The following is a 19,318-nucleotide window of genomic DNA, read 5'->3' on the forward strand; positions in this document are numbered from 1 at the left end:
CCACACAGCAGAAGGGAGTTACATACTTTGGGTGCACAACAGTCAAACAATAAAGCAAAAAAGTCATATATCATCCATCACCACCACCTCAAAGAACATTGTCAAATTGGGTCTCTACACTGTACAACACAATGGTGCCCATACTGGCAACAGGATAGGACCAGGAGCCCAAGTATAGTATGGCAAATGCTGCCATAAGTTGCACCCCAGTAAGAGAGGGATAAAGCTGTTTTGCCTTCCCCAACATGAATATAGTTATACCCACCCAACATGGCACAATAAACAAACACCAGGCAAACCAGCATAAACTTGCAGGGTTCTGACAGGACTAAATGAACCACTACAGGTGACGTGCTTAGCACAGCACCAGGCACATGGTAAGCACTTGACACACAGGTGGTCTTGGTCATTGCTAATGGTTCTATACTACTAAGTCATATCTATATAATAATGACTGCAACTACTTAGCATCATTCTCTCCATGTTAGTCTAGTCCCTCCAGGAACCTGATTCACCCCAGCAGCAGAACTAGTTCTGCCATCACATACACCTGGGAAACACAACTCAAGTATTACAAACACAATTCACAGCACTGCACTCACCCACAGAGAGGCCACATTCTCACTTCCCCCAATGTACAACCACACCTACCCCAGAATCCCCTCCACAGGGGCAGCAGGCTGTGCTCAAACAGCTGAAAGCTCTGGCTCAGAGACCTTGGTGGGGAAACCCCCCCTAATCTCTCACCAGGTGCAACCCAACTAGTGTGCACAGCTACCGGCCCCATTTCCTGCCACTCTCACAAAGCTGTAGAACACAAAGCACCTCCCTCCCAAAGGTCACTCACCTAGTTACAAAGGGTCCCAGAACCTCCCAAATAAGCTCCTTAAAGACTATCCCTTGTCAGTCCCCCTCTCCATTCCCCCATTTCCCCCTAGAGAAGCTGAAGCATCAGTTTCACAGTCCCCAGAAAGGCTCTCCCCATTCCAAATCCAAAGCAGGAAGCATGGCTGGCCCCAGAACTCAGCAATCTCCCCACTCCCATTCCCAGCGGTGCATGTGTGTGGGAGCAGGGCCAAGATTCGTCAGTCCTTCAGCACACCCTTAAAGGCCACTCCTGTGGTTCCAGTGTAAGGCCAGCTGGGCTGTAGCCCTCACTTCCTCAGTTCAGGCCTGGGCCCACCCAGGGGCTTCCAGGAAATCTCTTGTAGCCAGGGAGCTCCCCCTAAAGGTCCTGTCTAGAATGACTCCCCGCATTCCCTAGTTCTGCCTGGCTGTGTGACCTTTGTTAATTCCCCAACCTCTCTGTGCCCAGATCCCAAGTTCTGCCTACAGATCCGAGACACCCTTCAACCCCCTCACAGAGGCTCTCTTTGACTAGGGAGAGAGGTGTGGGCCTGTGACCTAGAATGTGAGAGCAAAGATGCTGGCTGTAGGAAGTGCCACGATCACTCCGTCATTTATCCCTCTCCCTTCCCCTTCAAACAGGGCTGGGAAACAGCTGAGGGAGATCTGGCCTCCTTCCACAGCATATCCCCTCCTCCATGGCGGAGGCAAATCCTCCCCCAACTCCAGGGTTTTATTCACCAGGCAGGACAACTGTACTCCCTTTTGTCCCCCAAGGTAAGCAGAAGGACAGACAGATACTGGGCAAGGACACACAGGCTGGCTAGGCATGTCCATCCATCTGCCTGTTCACCCTGTTTGTGGGCACACTGTTGCAAGCCTTAACAAGTGGGCATGTGAGCCACAGGCTGCAAAAGGGCCCAGCCAGTCTACCCCGGGTCCCTGGTTGTCCCAGGAGCTAGCCCATCTCAAAGAAGGGCGAACCTCTAGCTTGTACAGGAATCCAAGAAAGATGTCTCATTGTCCAGGCCTACCTCCCTGAACCATAAGCACCCACAGTCACAACCTTTTAATTTGATAAGGCCATTTTCCACCAAGCATTGCCTATGGGTCAGGCTGGGGACCAAGTGCCCATTTTCTAGATGAGAAAATCAAGGCAAAAGACAGATAAGTTTATTGCCCAACTGAAAACCCATGGTCTTGTGATTCAAACCCAGACCTGATCCTGCTTTTTCAAAGGCTACAGAGCCTTCGTGTTTATGCGTCACACCCTGATGCCTAAACACTGAGGAGTGTACATGCTCACAATTCTCACTCTCAAGCTCCTGAACACATGTGCAGTCCCCTTCTGCACAGACACATACAAGCTGGCCTAAGGTCTTCCATGCCTCGGGCCAGTCAGCCACATTCTCCGTGGCTCCCTCCTTCTAACAGGGACCGGCAGGCAGGGAATCTAAATTCCCAGGTTTCAGCCCTGACCCTGACCCGCCTCCTTTCCCACTCAGAGAACACATTCCTCCTGCTACAGAACGATAACCAGCCCCAGAGGGAGGCCTGGGGGAGAATAAGCAATTCTGGGGGCCCACTGCCTATGCTCCAGTTCTTTCCCCAGGTTTGACATAATAATAAGTCAGCAGCTTTCCCTGCAGGTAGTTCCCACCCTCTAGAGAGGCTAGACCCAAGGCTTCCTTCCTTATTCCAGGAACTTTCTTAGTTGAGATTCCTTTGGATCCAGCAAAATCCCTCACATGATCAGGCACTACAGCAGGACTCGTGGAGCGCTCAATACACCCTTCTCTTTAGTCTATCAGTGGGCAAAAGCTTGGGTTCTAGGTACCAACAGCACCCAGGCAGCTTTCCCCATCTAGGGGTAGTGATAGTTAATTCTCACAGCCCTGCCTGGGGTGCAGCCACTTGGTGGGCTCAGCAAATCTGGAGATATTTGCATACCCAGATGGCCAAGCCTTGAATTTCAAAGATTTCCCCATGAAGAGGCAGCTGGCTTCTAGGTGGTGGTCCTGGAGGCTCACAGCTGTTGGGCTGGAAGACTGGGGAGACCAGGGCCCCAAAATATTAGATAGATTGAAACAGATGAGAACATTTCCCAGGCCCTATCACTAGCCCCCAACTCTGTTCCTTCTGTCCCCAGGCCTCCATCTTCAAGGTCTAAGGAGCCATGTGCTGGTTGCCCAGGGTAGATGGGCAGGCAAGTGATACTGGACTAGCTGAATGGGAGCACAGGGACTGCTGCCTCTGTGAAATGGTAACAGGTGGGCACCAGAGAGCTGCTAGAAATGTGGGATCTCCTTGTTCACGTGAAACAATGGACAGGTCTTTGCCTCCATGTAACCTGGAGCCAGGTGGGCAGAGGTCCTAACCTGGAGCCTGGTTCACCTGTTCACACACAGAGATATGGCTAACGTAGCAGCAGGGAGGGCAGACGGGAGCTGGCAGCTTGACACTTCAGGTAGGCTTTGGGCTGAAATACAAGTCACTAGCCTTTTCCTTCACTGCAAGGTTGAGAACCTGACTGAACTTGGCACTGGCCCATCTGGTTCTGGATACACCACGAACAAAGCTTAAGTCCAAAAGAATCTCCCCACTCCAACAAAAGCCCCACTCGGGTTCTGCCCATGCAGATGCACTGACCACACACCTCATGGTTGTCACAGCTATGGGTAACCACTGCCCTCTGCTGGCCACCCAAGGCACTAGCATCCACTCAGACACCAAAGCCATCATCTCACTCCCCATGTAAGCAAACACACTTCAGTCATCACCGTCATCTGTGGGCACTGAAATGCAACTCCACTCAGCTGTCCTCTGAGCTAGGGGGCTGACAGGAGACAGGAAGAACAGGGACCACCTCAGGGACACAATGTATCAAGGGAGAAATCACAAAGGAATTCTGCTCCCTCTAATATACATCTGAAACTTCAAAAGGAAGTGACCCTTCCCCGTCCTTTTTTTTTTGAGTCGGAGTTTCACTCCTGTTGCCCAGGCTGGAGTGCAATGGCGTGATCTTGGCTCACTGCAACCTCCACATCCCTGGTTCAAGAGATTCTCCTGCCTCCGACTCCCAAGTAGCTGGGATTACAGTCATGCGCCACCACACCCAGTTAATTTTGTATTTTTAGTAGAGTTGGGGTTTGTCCATGTTGCTCAGGCTGGTCTTGAACTCCTGACCTCAGGTGATCCACCTGCCTCAGCCTTCTACAGTGCTGGGATTACAGGCATGAGCCACCACGCCCAGCTGGAAGTGCCCTTTTTTATGCAGCTTGGAGGTTGAATCCAGGAAATAGTACCTGCCCTATAACTTGTTATGCACCACAGCCTCCCCAACTTGCCTTACTTCCTCCAAAGGAGGACTAAGCTGAGGTCACCTGGAACCATCCTTCCAAAAAGCTCAACTTCTCTGGCAAGTTTGGGAAAACCTTGGTTTCCTTTGTTTCTCCTGTCACTCTGCAGCAGGTGACTGAAAGTATCGAGTGCCCTCTCAAACAAGGCCAGCTCCCCTCAACTCTTTGTTCAACAAAGGTAGGTAGCCACACCTTCCAAGATGGCAGTGATGCTGGCTAGAAGGAGAAACTGCCCACAACAACCAAATCAGTATTGCCCCTTAATCAGATGGGGAAAGCTCTAGACAACTGTCGCCACATAGGCAGCTTAGCATTTGCCACCTACCTCAAACATGGAACATTTCTCTTACCCAAGATAGTGCTGACTCTGCATCCCAAATGTCAGATTGTATTTGTGGGGTGTTTCTAGAAACCTCCAAGTCAGAGGGCCCAGGAGCTTTGGAGCTTGTAAAGCAATCTCATTTTCTATGGAGAACTTTAAACCCAAGAAAGCTGGCAATTTGAAGACTAGGTTTTAAGTCAAAAAACCAAACCCTCCCCACTTACATTTTCTAGAGGCTCTAAAGTTTACGGAAGGGAAACATCTTTTTAAGATTTAAGATTTTTAAGTACTAAAAAGGAAGTTTAAAAAGAATCAAGAACAAGTGGCTCAGGGCAGGGAGAGGTGTGCCTGGGAAAATGGCAGTTGTCACTCCTTGCATCCTTAGAAGTTGGGAAAGGAACATGGTACATTCACCAAGGCTGCTGCTGCTCTTTTTTTTTTTTTTTTTTTTTTTTTGAGATGGAGTCTCGCTCTGCCGCCCAGGCTGGAGTGCAGTGGCCGGATCTCAGCTCACTGCAAGCTCCGCCTCCCGGGTTCACGCCATTCTCCTGCCTCAGCCTCCTGAGTAGCTGGGATTACAGGCGCCCGCCACCTCGCCCGGCTAGTTTTTTGTATTTTTTTTTTTAGTAGAGACGGGGTTTCACCGTGTCAGCCAGGATGGTCTCGATCTCCTGACCTCATGATCTGCCCGTCTTGGCCTCCCAAAGTGCTGGGATTACAGGCTTGAGCCACCGCGCCCGGCCGGCTGCTGCTGCTCTTTCCTATACAGCAGTTCACAGGAGGCCCGGGCTGGACACTCAATGGCCTCTTCTTGGCTTTTCCAAATGGGATCAACCATTTGCTTTCAGAGTACAATGTTGGGCAATCAGGCTCCTCGGCTCTGGAAAAAACCCTTCTACCAATAACAACTTACAGAGGACGTTAAGAACAAACATACAAACAAACCACCACTCAATCAAAGAAAACTATTAAGCTGCTGTCTTGGCACTAAGGTATTCATATAGTTTTACATCTGCTACGAGGCAGATTACACTGTGTTTCTGATCAGATAAAGATCCATAAATAATTTAATTTAATGAAAAGTGACTGCTCATCACAAAAATGTCTGCCTCTGCCTTACCCAGACCAGGAGGAGACACAGAATGAGCAAAGCTGGTTGGTGACTGTATTATACATTCAGTCAGAGGACAAAGGCCTTAAAGGCTTACTTAGTCCTAATCATTGAGCTTTTCTCCTTACATTTACTAAGTCAAATATGGCAACAACGAAGGAATTGCTTCATGAATAGTAACCCTGACAATACGATCCCATCTCATTTCCCTATTTCTAAGCCCATCTGAGAAATTGGTCTGGAAATATTCAGAGGGGCCTGAATATCAACCACTTATACCAGTCTTGGCTAAAAAAGGTTCTAGTGCCAGGGAAACACTTAAAAAAGGCTTTTGTGGGGTGAAGAAAACTAAGAAAAAGCCAGTTTTCATCTAAGTGCATGCACAATGTAAAAGAAAATGGGCTGGGCAAGGTGGCCTGTAATCCCAGCACTTTGGGAGGTCCAGGTGGGTGGACTGCTTGAGTTCAGGAGTGTGAGGCTACAGTGAGCCATGTCTGCGCCACTGCACTGTAGCCTGGGCAACAAAGTGAGACCCTGTCTCAAAAAAAAAAAAAAAAAAAAAAAAAAAAAAAAGGAAAGAGAGAAAAAGAGAAAGTGAAGGAAGGAAAGTAAGGAAAGAAACAAAAGGGAAAGTGGGGAGGAGGGAGGCAGGCAGGCAGGCAGCCAAAGGGAGGGAAAGGAAGTGAAAGGAAAGGAAGAAAAGGAAAAATAAAGAAGGGACCAGCTGGGTGCGGTGGCTCACGCTTGTAATCCCAGCACTTTGGGAGGCCGAGGTGGGTGGATCACGAGGTCAGGAGATCGAGACCATCCTGGCTAACACGGCAAAACCCCATCTCTACTAAAAATATTTAAAAATTAGCTGGGTGTGGTGGCGGGTGCCTGTAGTCCCAGCTACCGGGGAGACTGAGGCAGGAGAATGGCGTCAACTTGGGAGGCGGAGCTCGCAGTGACCCGAGATTACGCCACTGCACTCCAGCCTGGGCGACAAGAGCGAAACTCAGTCTCAAAAAAAAAAAAAAAAAAAAAAAAAAGGGACCAGCTCCAGGAGTGCCCCAAAGGAAGTCTATTTCCTCTTGTTGGATGTATAGTGCAAACAGTTTGCTACCTTCAGTTATTTTCATATTAAAATTCTGCTTTCTTGGCCAGGCGCGGTGACTCATGCCTGTAATCCCAGCACTTCGGGAGGCCAAGGTGGGCAGATCACCTGAGGTCAGGAGTTCAAGACCAGCCTAGCCAACATAGTGAAACCCTGTCTCTACTAAAAACAAAAAATTAGCCAGGCGTGGTGGCATGCGCCTATAATCTCAGCTACTCAAGAAGCTGAGGCAGGAAAATCACTTGAACTTGGGAGGTGGAGGTTACAGTGAGCCAAGATCGCGCCACTACACTCCAACCTGGGTGACAGTGAGACTTTGTCTCCAAACAACAAAAAACAAACCTTTCTCCTGCCTAACATCAACCATCACTTGAAATAGTGTTTCATAAAGGGAAAATGAGGAAATCAAAAGGAGATGGGATTCCTAATGCTAGTGACAGTTTTCTGTAGGGGTAATAAAAATGCTTACTCCTGATTTGGAAGGAAGGAAAGATGTGTTTATAATCCTGACTCAGGAATGGGAAAAGAGGTGTTTTTATTTTTATTTGAGACTGAGTTTCGCTCTTGTTGTCCAGGCTGGAGTGCAATGGCGCAATCTTGGTTCACCACAACCTCCGCCTCCCGGATTCAAGCAATTCTCCTGCCTTGGCCTCCCGAGTAGCTGGGACTACAGACATGCGTCGCCATGCACCGCTAATTTTGTATTTTTAGTAGAGGCGGGGTTTCTCCATGTTGGTCAGGCTGGTCTTGAATTCCTGACCTCAGGTGATCCACCCACCTTGGCCTCCCAAAATGTTGGTATTAGAGGCGTGAGCCGCCAGGCCCAGCCGAGAGTTTTTCTCTTAAAAACTTACCCTGGGTAGTTAAGGGGTGCCACACAGCACACAGAGACAAAGTCAGAGTTTCACCTTAATTACAGACAAGGGACAGTTTATAGGCATTCCAGCCATTATTTAGAAATAATCCATTTCTCCTGACAAGCTACCCAGGTCTCAAAATAACCTGCTGAAGCAAAGAGGAATGATTCAGAAAGCAGAGTATCTTAGCAGTTGGAAGTGAAAAAAGAATGCCTCTATTGCTATGTTAGCGTAGAGAAAGGGTCTCTGACAACTACCTTTTCCTTCTCTCCAGGGACCTTCCCAACTTCTTCCTCCCCACCCCTACAGCCCTCCTTCCAAGTCTTTGTACTAGTCAAAAGTGCATAAATCTGCAGGACAATGCTACCTTTGACCACTGACTGGCCAATAGCAAAGCATGTAAGTATCTGAAGTGACTTTTTACCAAAAGACACTGCCCCAGCTTTAACCTGACAAAGTACTTTTGGCTATTAAGCAGCAAACAAAAGGAAATCATACACTTGATGTTCTCCTGTAACTTTTCCAAGATAATCAAGGTTTCTATAGACTGGCCTTTACATATGACAAAGCCATAGACACTTCTGTGATGAGCAATGTGGTCCCAGATGAAAACCACCCTGAGGGACTTTTTTTTTGGTGCGTGGGAAAAGTGGCTTCCCTCACTGGGCTTTCATTCTGGCCAGGTACATATACACAGACTGGACCAAAGAAGCTTCATACTCAAATTGGGCAAGACTAAAACGCATTCAAGGGCCTAATGTTGTTTGTGACCATCCAAACCCCTTCATTTGGCACCTGCACACCTGGAGGATGGCTTTTATTTGGCACTTAAAAATACTTAAGAACATTCTTGGGCCGGGCGCGGTGGCTCAAGCCTGTAATCCCAGCACTTTGGGAGGCCGAGACGGGCGGATCACAAGGTCAGGAGATCGAGACCATCCTGGCTAACACGGTGAAACCCCGTCTCTACTAAAAAAATACAAAAACCTAGCCGGGCGAGGTGGCGGGCGTCTGTAGTCCCAGCTACTCGGGAGGCTGAGGCAGGAGAATGGCGTGAACCCGGGAGGCGGAGCTTGCAGTGAGCTGAGATCCGGCCACTGCACTCCAGTCTGGGCGACAAAGCGAGACTCTGTCTCAACAAAAAAAAAAAAAAAAAAAAGAACATTCTTGTGAAAATATCCATATTATGATCTAATAAATGGTAATAAGATGGATGCTAAGATGACAGGCAAATATACAATGAGCTTTCAGGATCTGTGCAACTGACCCACGGTCAACAGTATATAGCTAATAGCAAGCCAATAATTGATGGAAGGCTGGGTATGGTGGCTCATGTCTGTAGTCCCAGCACTTTGGGAGGCTGAGACAAGAGGATCGCTTGAGCCCAGGAGTTCAGGACCAGCTTGGGCAACATAGTGAGACTCCTGTCTCTAGAAAATTAGCCAGGTGTGGTGGCATGTGCCATAAGTCCCAGCTACTTAGGAGGCTGAGGCAAGGGGATTGTTTGAGCCTGGAAGGTTGAGGCTACAGTGAGCTGTGTTGTCATGACTCTGACTGCACTCCAGCTCAGGCAAGAGAATGAGACCCTGTCTCTCTCTTAAAAAAAAAAAAAAAAAAAAGATGAATTCCCACTTGCCAATAATACTGAGAATACAGGGTGATTTTAGGCTTAAGCTAAATTCTAACTCCTTTCCCCACGACTGTTAACAGTTAAGCCTTTTCTGCAAAGTCAAGGATACTAATAAGCATCCTTGAAATGCTTATAAGAGAACTGTAAGAGGTTTTGGGTTTTATCACACAAGTTCCAAGGTGGAGGAGCAGTGACAGTGAGAGATAAGACAAGGTGAACAAGTTTAAAACCAAAAGCAGTGGACATTTATTCCTTAATTTTTGTGCAAGAGTGTAAAGATGCATTTGAAAGAACCTGATGGCTAGAGCATTAGCCATGGCTTTCAGGTTGGCCTAGTTTACAATCAGGAAAAGAAGGGGAAAAAAGTTAACTTGCCTAGTTCACATGAATGATGTTTCTGGCAAACACAGTCGTTTACAAGTTTCAAGCTATATTTTACTAGAGTCAAGGGAAGACTTCAAAAAGCCACATACAGTACAATTTAAAATTGGATGAACATCCTGCAAATGTTAGTGCAAAGTAATTATGTAGACTCTCCAAACAAGATTGTGCTCTTGTTTCCCAGGTTTGGTCAATGTTGCTCTTTTATGATTACAATCACAGAGGCTTAACTTACCAAATAGCAATGCCTCTGTGTTTTATGTCCTGTGTACCAAGGGAATGTCACAAGGTTTTGATGAAATGCAGCTTAGTTTCATTAATAAAGCAAATTTCTTATTGAATTTAACAATCAGGTTCCTGGAATGCTGCATGTGTTAAGTTTCATGGAAATGCTCTTAAGCTTATGCCTCTATCTTGTTCAACAAAATCACTCTTAAGATATCCTTTTTACTATGTAACTGGAATTGTTTCATGATCTTGAAATGCAACCAGTATAAATGAACATTTCAGAAGTGGGAGAAAATCCACCACTAATCTCAGCTAGACAAACTTCTTAAAAATCAAAAAGCCTATTCACACAAAATTATATGTAATGACTGTAGTAATCAGTTTATTACACAGATTAATCATTCTTGAACGTACAAGCTCCAGAGGAGCAACTGGGTCTTTAAATATACACAAGTATTTCCATCAAATGAATTTTCACCCTTACATCCAAATAGACCTAAGCGGTTAAAAACATAAGAAAAATAAGAGCTATTAGCTATGTATTAACTGAGAAACCACATACAAACCAAAGAATATGGAAGAAAGAAGGGATGAAAGGCCAAAGGTTGAAGGGGTAGGGAAATGTAAAAGAGTTGGGAACAAAGCCCATCACACTTGATGTACTAATAGCTCCAATCCATTTAAATGTTGACCAGTTAAACTTAGACCTTAAAATGCAGGATGTGGGTAGAGTTTAATCTGGTTGGTCATAACTTTCACCTAAGACGTAGCTCCTTCGGAATAAAATGAATACAGACACAGCTTCATGTTCTTCACCTTGCTTTTCATAACTGTTTTGAGTTTAAATGGATTCCACTTAAAAATAATCTCCTACAGGTGAGTGGAGCCTTTTCTTTCCCATCCAAGCTCACACCATACCCACCACCCCCCTCACACCTTGCTGTTATCCAAATTTAAGTCAGTAAGAAAAGCTTTTAGTCTCACACCTAAGTAATGCCTGTAGAACTGGCTTGTCACACACACACTTCTCTGCTAGGAGGCAATGTTGGTACAGAAGTACAGTATTTCTAGTTTGTTGTTCCAAGTATGTACAACACGCAGCACTGCTGTATCAGGTAAACATGTGCACAGGGGAAGATGAGGCGTGGGCTCATAGAAAGCAGTCAAATGGAAATCAAAAGGACTTTCTCTTTCAGAGTTCCCCTATCTTTATTTGTAGAGGTTATCCAATAATTTCTTTAATTACATCGCATACTTCTGAGTCCATTCCCGAGCTATTCTGTTGTACCTGTACACACAAAGAGAAGCTTGGCTTAACACAGGTGTGGAGTCAGTAAGCAACAGATTCCATTCATTATCCCATCAAGTAACTTGAAGAGAGTAACTCATAGGACATTCAAGGAAAGGCCCCTTTCTATCCCAAATTTCTGATAAGCATTAATTCAATGATAATGGGAAGGATGTGTAAAATGTGAAAGTCTCCTTTAATTGCGACTTATAGAGGGTTCTGATTAAATTTTAGTATTTGTTGGCATATACCTTATTCTATACTTGATTGGCCTATTTCTACAGAAGACATCAACTCAATTCATTTATTTAAAGTACTTGAAACTATATGATTCTACATTATATAGTTCTTGAACTCATATACTAATAATGATTAAACTGACATAAGGCTGGGTGCGGTGGCTCAGACCTGTAATCCCAGCACTTTGGGAGGCTGAGTCGGGTGGATCATTTGAGCCCAGGAGTTTGAGACCAGTCTGGGCAACATGATAAAACCTTGTCTCTACAAAAAATACAAAAATTAGCAGCGTGTGGTGGCGCATGCCTGTAGTCCAAGCTACTCAGGAGGCTGAGGTGGGAAGATCGCTTGAGCTCAGGAGGCAGAGGATGAAGTGAGCTGATATTGCAACACTGTACTACAGCCTGGGTGACAGAGTGAGGCTCTGTCTCAAAAAAAAAGGGGGGGAAAAAACCCAACTTTCCTTTCATATCAATAAAACTGGTTCTGGTAGAACTTATTTCAACAATTCGGTTGACAAAATGAATGGGTTTATTGCTTCAGAAGAATGTTTGAATAAAGTAAGCAGAGCAAATGGTTCTATAATTCTCCTATTAAAAAAGGGATGCTAGGCCGGGTACGGCGGCTCACGCCTGTTAATCCCAGCACTTTGGGAGGCTGAGGCAGGCGGATTACCTGAGGTCAAGAGTTTGAGACGGGCCTGGCCAACATGGTGAAATCCTGTCTCTACTAAAAATACAAAAAAAATTAGCTGGGCGTGGTGATGTTCACCTGTAATCCCAGCTACTTGGGAGGCTGAGGCAGCAGAATCATTTGAACCTGGGAGGTGGAGGCTGCAGTGAGCCAAGATCGTGACATTGCACTCCAGACTGGCTGACACAGCCAGACTTCAGCTCAAAAAAAAAAAAAAAAAAAAAGATGCTAGAAAAAAAAGAAAGAAAGATAAGGTCAGGTGTGGTAGCTCATGCCTGTAATCCTGGCACCTTGGGAGGCCAAGGCAGGAAGACTGCTTGAGGTCAGGAGTTCAAGACCAGCCTGGGCAACACATCAAGACCTAATCTCTATTAAATTTTAAAAAAGAAAAAAAGGGATGCTGAGCCTGGGCAACATAGGGATACTCCATTGATACAGAAAATTTAAAAATTAGCTGGTGACCGGGTGTCATGGCTCACACCTGTAATCCCAGCACTTTGGGAGGCTGGGGCGGCTGGATAACTTGAGGTCAGGAGTTCCAGACTAGCCTGGCCAACATGGCAAAATCCTGTCTCTACTGAAAACACAAAATTTAGCCAAGAATGGTAGTGTGTGCCTGTAATCCCAGCTACTCAGGAGGCTAAAGCATGAGAATCACTTGAGCCTGGGAGGCAAAGGTTGCAGTAAGCCAAGAATGCACCACTGCACTCCACCTGGGCAATGGAGAAAGACTCGGTCTCAAAAAAAAAATTAGCTGGATGTGATGGCATGTGCCTGTGGTCCCAGCTACTTGGGAAGCTCAGATTGGAGGACTACTTGAGCCTGGGAGGTTGAGGTTACAGTGAGCTGTGATTGTGCCACTGCATTCCAGTCTGGGCAACAGAGCAAGACCCTGACTCAAAAACAAAGCGGGGTGGGGATGGGTATGCTGGCCTCGCATGGTGGCTCATGCCTATAACAGCAGCACTTTGGGAGGCTGAGGTGGGAGGACTGCTTGAGGCCAGGAATTAGAGACCAGCCTGTGCAACACAGTGAGATCCTGTCTCTACAAACAAAACAAATTAGCCAGGTGTAGTGGCGTGTACTAGCAGTCCTAACTACTGGGTAGGCTGGGGTGGGAGGATCACTTGAGCCCATGAGTTTGACACTGCAGTGAGCCACGATTGTGCCACTGTACTCCAGTCTGGGCAGAAGAGCAAGACCCTGTCTCTGAAAAAAAAAAAAGTGGGGGGTTAGAGGGTGGAGGCAGTGCGGTTTAGGAAAGTTCTGTTCAACAGTGTTCAACATTACTCCATGCTGACTTGGGAAATGACTTCTGGTAAGCATTCAGGCCCACAATTCTAAATATTGGACAAAACAGTTCTCTAATCAAAAAAATTTGTGAATAAATTCACAAATAGGAAAAAGCAAGAACCAACTGTTAGAATACCCCATTCCCAGTGTTACCTCCAATAAAAACAAAAAAGTATCTATGCCTCTCTAATCCAGTAGAATTCAAGTAATTCTTAAATTCTTTCTATTTTAACTTTAATTTTTTTTTTTTTTTTTTGTAACAGGAATCTTGCTCTGTCGCCCAGGCAGGAGTGCACTGGCGCAATTTCAGCTCACTGCAATCTCCACGTCCTGAGTTTAAGCAATTCTCCTGCCTCAGCATCCCGAGTAGCTGGGATTACAGGTGCCCGCCATCACGCCTGGCTAATTTTTGTAGTTTTAGTAGAGATGGGGTTTCAGCCTGCTGGCCAGGCTGGTCTCAAACCCCTGACCTTGTGATCCGCCCACCCCGGCCTCCCAAAGTGCCAGGGTTACAGGCATGAGCCACCGCGCCCGGCCCTAAAAAAAAACTATTCACCCTCTCCTATCTACTTCCTCTTATAACTTCACTGAATAGTACATAAAACAACAGATGTTATTAGTGCTGGGCATGGTGGTATATGCTTATAATCCTAGCTACTCCAGAGGCTGAGGTAGGAGGACTACTTGAGCCCACAAGTTTGAGACCAACCTAGGCAACACAGCAAGACTCCATCTCAAAAGAAAAGAAGAAAAGAATAAATGCTACTAGAATACTTTTAGCTACTATCTCTTTTGATATCCTGACCACTGTTCAGTAATTCATAGTACAACTCTAAAACACCCAAATTCTACAATCAAGTTTTGTTTTTAAAAGAAATTTGGGGCTTTCATGCCTAATGGCATTTATTTACTTTCTTCCTTTAGATTATGTCAAATGGTAAAAAATCAATTCTCTTTTCCCATTAATTCACAAATACCTATAGCAGGCAAATGGGCACTTGATGAAAAATGCTTTATATATCAAAACCCAAGCATAAGACATTAAGCTGTTGAAAAATATACCATAGGAAAATTTTTGTATGGGCATGGTGGCTCACACCTGTAATTCCAGCACTTTGGGAGGCCTAGGCAGGAAGATCATTTGAGGTCAGGAGTTCGAAACCAGCCTGGCCAACATGGTGAAAGTCTCTATTAAAACTACAAAAAAAATGAGCCTGGTGTGGTGGCCTGCACCTGTAATCCCATCTACTCGGGAGGCTGAGGCATGAGAATCATTTGAACCCAGGAGGCGGAGGTTGCAGTGAGCCAAGACTGCACCACTGCACTCCAGCCTGGGTGACAGAGTGAGACCCTGTTTCAAAAAAAAAAGTTTTTGCAGACAAGAGGAGTCACATGAAACAATCAGGGATAAGACTGGCATCATCTACTTATAATACTCCTCAATGCATATATTCTTTTCTAGCCCCAGGAGAGTATATTAGGACTTCACTTTAAATATCTGGCCCATATTCAGCCCTTAAACAAGAAAGATTTGTGACAAACATCTCCATCCCACCACAGATAACTTTCCATCTTGAGGCCATACTTACTTTTCTCTATCTGTTTTGTAGATCCGAGCAATCTCAGGCACTAAAGGATCATCTGGATTGGGATCACACAACAGAGAACAGATGGATAAGAGTACTAGAATGAAAAAAATCGTATAAATTAGTAGAGGATAAAAACAAAGGGTTGAGAGAAACATGAGATGCCAAAACAGGAGAAAATTCTAAGAATTTATATTGTAATGCCTAGCAGCTTTGTAAGTTTTACTTAACTTTATATTAACAGTAACCAACAAGGATTTTTTTTTTCTTTCTTTTATAGCAGAGTTGGGGTTTTACCATGTTGGCCAGGCTGGTCTCGAACTCCTGACCTCAGGTGATCCACCCACCTCGGCCTCCCAAAGTCCTGGGATTACAGGCGTGAGCCACAGTACCTGGCCTAATTTTTGTATTTTTAGTAGAGTCAGGGTTTCGCCATGTTGGTCAGGCTGGTCTTGAACTCCTGACCTCGTGATTCACCCACGTAGACCTCCCAAAGTGCTGGGATTACAAGCATGAGCCACCACGCCTGGCAAATAGTTTTTTGAGACGGAGTCTCACTCTGTCGCCCAGACTGGAGTGTAGTGGCGCGATCTCGGCCCGTTGCAAGCCGCACCTCCCGGGTTCATGCCATTCTCCTGCCTCGGCCTCCCGAGTAGCTGGGACTACTGGCACCCACCACCATGCCCGGCTCATTTTTTTGTATTTTTAGTAGAGACAGGGTTTCACCATGTTAGCCAGGATGCTCTCGATCTCCTGACCTCATGATCCACTGCGCCCAGTCTACCAACAAGGATTTTAAGAAGCTTCAACAGACTTCAGGTTAGGTCATTAAAAAACAAAAATGAAGGCCGGGTGCAGTGGCTCATGCCTGTAATCCCAGCACTTTGGGAGGCGGAGGCGAGTGGATCACGAGGTCAAGAGATTTAAACCATTCTGGCCAACATGGTGAAACCCCATCTCTACTAAAAATACAAAAATTAGCTGGGCGTGGTGGCGCGTGCCTGTAGTCCCAGCTACTCGGGAGACTGAGGCCGGAGAATCGCTTGAACCTGGGAGGCGGAGGTTGCTGTGAGCTGAGATCATAGCATTGCACTCCAGCCTGGGCGACAGAGCAAAAATCCATCTCCAAAAAAATAGTAATAATAATAAATAAATAAATAAATAAAACAAATAGCAGAAAATTAATGTTAAATGGCATCCTGGTCTCCCAGATACAAATATAAGCCCCTTTGTGCAAAGTCTCACAATAATCCCATAATATAAGAGTTGATATGACTGTCTCTATGCCTGAACCCCTAAGAGAGCTGGCCCAGACAGGTGCAGTGACGTGTTCAATGTCCCTGGCTAGAAATTAGAATAGAATTAAAACTTGATCTAAATCCTAGACCAAGAACATTTTTCAGATCCCATAAAATTCAATTTTTTAGAAGCCCATATTCAAGGATAAATGGCTTTCAAAATTCCAAAGACAGGCCAAGTAAGAGGGCTCACTCCTGTAATCCTAGCACCTTTTAGGAGGCCACAGCAGAAGGATCGCTTCAGGCCAGGAGTCTGAGATCAGCCTAGGCAACACAGTGAGATTCTGTCTCTACAAAAAATTAAAAAATTAGCTAGATGTGGTGGCACACTCCTATGGTCCCAGCTACTCAGGAGGCTAAGGTGGGAGGATCACTTACACCCAGGAGGTTAAGGCTGTATTGACCTGTGTTCGCACCACTGCACTCTACCCTGGGTGACAGAGTGAGACCCTGTCTCAAAAAGGAAAAAAAAAAAGACAGCCACACTACTGAATATTCTTAGCAAAAATGACAACCATAAAATCCAACAATCACTGTTTTCCAGTGGCAGGCACCACATTCAGACAATTGTTTTGTTTAATTTTCAGTTGAAAACAATTTAGTCTACATCAAGAACATAAATGCAAACACTTGCCCCCAAAAGGAGATGGTCACACACTCATTACAGAGAATACAACATACTTCTATGAATGTCTCAAATTCTCTTCAGTGACGATTTAGAATCTCATCTAAGTCACTTCCTCGGTGACAATCTGGGATGTAGCAGACAAATCTCAATAGTGTAATTTCCTTTATTCAATCTGTCATTAACTTGTTTTAAAATATTTATTTATTTATTATTTATTTAGAGACAGGGTCTCACTCTTTCGCCCAGGCTGGAGTGCAGTGGCGTGATCTTGGATCATTTCAGCCTAAACCTCCCGGGCTCAAGTCATCCTCCCACCTCACTCTATAGGGGAGACTACAGGTGAGTGCCACCACGTCCAACTAATTTTCTTTGTATTTTTTGTAGAGGTTGGGTTTTGCCATGTTGGCCAGGCTAGTCTTGATCTCCTAGGCTCAAGTGATCCACCTGTCTTGGCCTCCGGAAGTGCTGGGATTACAGGTGTGAACCACCACACCCGGCCATATCTATCATTAACTTATGCATTCCTTACTGAATGCAAAGGGGGCATAAAGTCACTGATTACATTAAGTTCAGTAGCCTCTGACATAATGAAATAAATTTAAATCCTTCTATACTAATGCTAATAGAGAGCAGCCATCTTTCTTTTCTCTAAAGTTCTGTACCAAGAGATAATAACTCTCAGCCTACTTTACTCCCAGCACATAAATTCAGCAAGGAAAGGATTCGCTCATATTCCTATCAAATCTATCCTATATAGATCAAGGGCTTCTGAGAAGTAAAGAAAAAGTTGACATGCCCTATTCGGTTTGGTAACAAAAATGCTATTTCCTTGCCTTAAGAGTATATGAGAGATTTTTTTTAAAAAAATCAGGAAAGATGTTTTGTGACTCTTCATTCCTGTTGCCCACAGTTCTGGCAGTTGGCATTCCAAAACCATTTTCCCACTGTCAGGTGTCATCACCTGAAGCCCTCTTCAAGCATAGAACATTCTAACATCAATTAAGAAAGACTTCAGGTATTTCCTGGAAATGACAACAGGAAGTTAGAAATTTTTGAATGTTCCTTTAACTGATTCTTCTAAATATTCTAATAAGTCAACTTTTTTTTTTTTTTTTTTTTTTTTTTGAGACGGAGTCTCGCTCTGTCGCCCAGGCTGGAGTGCAGTGGCCAGATCTCAGCTCACTGCAAGCTCCGCCTCCCGGGTTCACGCCATTCTCCTGCCTCAGTCTCCCGAGTAGCTGGGACTACAGGTGCCCGCCACCTCGCCCAGCTAGATTTTTTTTGTATTTTTTAGTAGAGATGGGGTTTCACCGTGTTAGCCAGGATGGTCTCGATCTCCTGACCTCGTGATCCACCCGTCTCGGCCTCCCAAAGTGCTGGGATTACAGGCTTGAGCCACCGCGCCCGGCCTAATAAGTCAACTTTAAAGCACAGGTTTTAAAGAAAGGGCTTTTCCTTCTTTCCAGGAAAGGAAAGTAGGGCACTGGCTATCTGGACCTTGTGAAGATTCTTAGTACACTACTTAGCTTCTTGAATTCATGAAAAATTCATTTTGGTTTATAATATACTGATATGGTTTGGATCTGTGTCCCCACACAAATCTCATGTTCAACTGTAATCCCCAACGTTGGAAGTGGGGCCTGGTGGGAGGCGACTGGATCATGGGGGTGCATCCTTCATGAATGGTTTAGCACCACCCCTTTGATGCTGTTCTTGTGATAGAGTTCTCATGAGATCTGGCTAATAGTGTGTGGCACCTCCCCCCATCTCTCTCTCGGTCCTGCTACTGCCATGAGGCTCATGGCACAGGTGGCTCCCCCTCTGCCTTCTGCCACGAGTAAAAGCTCCCTCAAGGCTCCCCGGAAGCAGATGCTGCCATGCTTTCTGTATAGTCCACAGAACTGTGAGCCAATTAAACTTTCTTTTTTTTTTTTTGAGATGCAGTTTCACTCTTGTTGCCCAGGCTGGAGTGCAATGGCGCGATCCCAGCTTCCTGCAACCTCTGCCTCCCGGATTCAAGCGATTCTCCTGCCTCAGCCTCCCAAGTAGCTGGGATTACAGGCATGCACCACCATGCCCAGCTAATTTCTGTATTTTTGGTAGAGATGGGGTTTCTTCATGTTGGTCAGGCTGGTCTCAAACTCCCGACCTCAGGTGATCTGCCCACCCTGGCCTCCCAAAGTGCTGGGATTACAAGCGGAGCAACTGCGCCCAACAAACCTCTTTTCTTTATAAATTATGCAGTCTCAGGTATTTCTTTATAGCAGTGCAAGAATGGGCTGATATATATATACCTTTTTCTGTAAAGATAATAACTCTTATTTCTTTTTTTTTTTTTTTGAGACAGAGTCTTGCTCTGTAGCCCGGGCTGGAGTGCAGTGGCCGGATCTCAGCTCAGTGCAAGCTCCGCCTCCCGGGTTTACGCCATTCTCCTGCCTCAGCCTCCGGAGTAGCTGGGACTACAG

At 45.6% G+C, this 19,318-nt stretch overlaps 1 protein-coding gene across 4 annotated transcripts in view; it reads right to left on the reverse strand.

Moving 5' to 3' along the window:
• Positions 1–9,443: 9,443 nt before the first annotated feature.
• The window catches only part of LOC105467055 (ubiquitin conjugating enzyme E2 D2), a 68,175-nt gene continuing 58,300 nt past the window's right edge, over positions 9,444–19,318 (reverse strand). The window contains exons 6-7 of one of the 4 annotated variants that reach the window (XM_011716376.3): positions 14,931–14,982; positions 9,444–11,118 (exon numbers count right to left, since the gene is read on the reverse strand). In XM_011716376.3, coding sequence (XP_011714678.1) covers positions 11,073–11,118; positions 14,931–14,982 — 98 coding nt within the window. In that variant the 3' untranslated portion in view covers positions 9,444–11,072. Of the gene's footprint in view, positions 13,258–14,930; positions 15,025–19,318 lie in introns of all 4 variants that reach the window. The other 3 variants (XM_011716375.3, XM_071098334.1, XM_071098333.1) reach the window with 3 other exon arrangements.

This window comes from Macaca nemestrina, chromosome 6, assembly GCF_043159975.1.
Source record: "Macaca nemestrina isolate mMacNem1 chromosome 6, mMacNem.hap1, whole genome shotgun sequence".
NCBI lineage: Eukaryota > Metazoa > Chordata > Mammalia > Primates > Cercopithecidae > Macaca > Macaca nemestrina.